Source organism: Rhagoletis zephyria, unplaced genomic scaffold (assembly GCF_001687245.7).
Source record: "Rhagoletis zephyria isolate East Lansing unplaced genomic scaffold, Rhagoletis_zephyria_1.1 Rzeph_scaffold_37215, whole genome shotgun sequence".
NCBI classification, from domain to species: Eukaryota; Metazoa; Arthropoda; class Insecta; order Diptera; family Tephritidae; genus Rhagoletis; species Rhagoletis zephyria.
In genome coordinates this window covers 1-2105 of record NW_016194270.1, presented here as the reverse complement: position 1 = coordinate 2105, position 2105 = coordinate 1, and the positions used below count along the sequence as shown (strand labels likewise).

Here is a 2105-nt window from a genome sequence, read left to right as displayed (position 1 = left end):
AGGGGAGAGGGGGCAGAGAAGCATGACAATGGCTCCTTTTATTAGCAACAGCAGCAGCAGCCAAACTGGGGGCAAACAGTGCAAACTTACCGTCGGGGTAGATCTGCACGTCATAGTCAATGTTCAGCTCATTCAGCTTGCGAATGAGCAGCAGCGAGTGCTGAATGTGCACATTGTCTGAGAGTGTTGGTGGCGGTTATGGTGGTGGTGATGATGATGATGATGATTATAATTGGTGGTGATGAGGTGTTATAATTGGAACACAGAGAGGTTGTAGTGAGGGTGATTATAATCAGGAAGTGAAAAAAGGTGCAAAAAAGAAACACTTGTGCACTTACCATCACTGGTGCCGAAAACGATGAGAAACTTTTTCTTCTTAAGCAGCAGTGCATTGTCGAGCAGATTTGAGTCCTCGTACGAGTAGAGGTTGCGGTTGTCGGGCACGCCGAGGTAGCGCTCCGAATAGGCGGAATCTATACAGAAGATTAGTTTTCTTTCACCTCTCCACAGCAATCATCTCCCACTTACCGTAGTACATCCAATTGGACACCGGTGCGACGGCAATGGCGCAGGCAAAGAGGCGATTGTCAAACTCGCGAATGAGCGACATCAGCGAAAAGTAGCCTCCGTAGCTCCAGCCCCAGACGGCCACCCGCGTGGGGTCAATGTAGGTGAGATTGTTGCGCAGGTACCAGACGACCTCAATCAGGTCGTCCACCTCGAGGTGGCCCACATTGCGGTACAGCTGGTGCATGTACCGCACCCCCTGGTGACTGCTGCCCCGGACGTCCACCCTTGCGTAGATGTACTCCCGATCGGTGGTCAGGTGGGAGCTCCAGTGGTTCATCTCGTACTTGTCGCGCACCATCTGCGTGCCCGGCGCCCCGTACAGCTCAATCACCAGCGGATACCGACCGGTGGTCTCCTCGTCAAAGCCCGGCGGCAGTATCAACTCCACAATGGCGTCCTCCTCCGCCTGTTGGCCGCTGTCCGCCAGTCGGACAAAGATCTTCTCATAGCGCGGAATGTGCTTCTCGCGGAGAAAGGCGTACAGCCTGGAGTTGGTCTCCAGGGTGGCCAGCAGGTCGTTGGTGGCCGAGCCGCGCAGCTCGACGCGCGGAATCTCGTAGCCCTTGCACTCTAGCACGTATCGGGTGGCCAGCTGATTGAAGGTGGCCTCGTTGAAGCGGCAACTGTTGCCCAGGTAGCAGGTAAGGCAGACGACGCCTGGTGGTGGTTGTGGTTGTTGTTGTTGTTCAGTAGAAGAGGAGAAGGCGGTCATCTTCTCCAGCAGAGAGACCTTCATGATGTGCTGCACCTCAGGGTGGTTGGCCAGCGTGGAGGCGTAAAAACTGCAAAAAGAAAAAAATGTTTCAACATAAAAGAGTGTCACTTGTTTTGTTTTTTTTCTCGCAACTTACACTTCACTGCTGACCGGACTGTAGGCAATCAACTTGATGACGTCAAACTTGCCGTCCGTCAGAAAGGTGATGCTTTTGTTCTGTGTGTTGTTAGTTGATGAAAAGTTTGTTAGTGTCAAGATCCACTTCAAGACTTTTAGTTTCACTACCTTGACATTAATACAGGCCACGTGATAGTACTCACTGCCACCCTGTTGTTCACCCTTGTTCACCCACTTGTTGACTCTTACCAGGACGGCATTCTGGTCGGGAGCAGCGAGGAGGCCACTCTCAAAGCCATCCACCCAGCCCTTGTCCGCCCTCAGTCGGTAGATCTCCTCACAGGACCAGCTGTTGGTCCGTTCACAGAGCACCAAAATGGAAAAACTCTGATTTCTGCCTGTCCACGCCACCAACAGGCGTTCATTGTCGTACCAGGCGACCTTGCTGACGTAAAAGCCGTCACTGCCTTCTTTGACTAGCTCATCGGGCGGGCGGATTTGCTTGACGCGAATGTGCTCCACAGAGGAGTGCAGTTCGACCATGAAGAGGCTGACCTGGGGATTCGCAGTGCCCGGTTTCGGGTAGCGAATTGACTCGATGGACGGATACCTGGAAAAGGAATTTATTTCGTTAACTTGCTTGATGTAACTAAAGCAAACAATCATACTGATTATTGGATATGTTGTAGTAGTCCCCGTAGCG

At 52.4% G+C, this 2105-nt stretch overlaps 1 protein-coding gene across 1 annotated transcript; it reads right to left on the bottom strand.

Moving 5' to 3' along the window:
- Nucleotides 1–338: 338 nt before the first annotated feature.
- On the bottom strand, nucleotides 339–1352 carry LOC108354570 (dipeptidyl peptidase 4-like; the record flags this gene model as incomplete). Its single annotated transcript, XM_017605748.1, has 2 exons — nucleotides 339–473; nucleotides 529–1352. Coding segments are annotated over 2 exons (959 nt in total), but the record flags the coding sequence as incomplete, so codon positions are not given.
- Nucleotides 1353–2105: the final 753 nt, after the last annotated feature.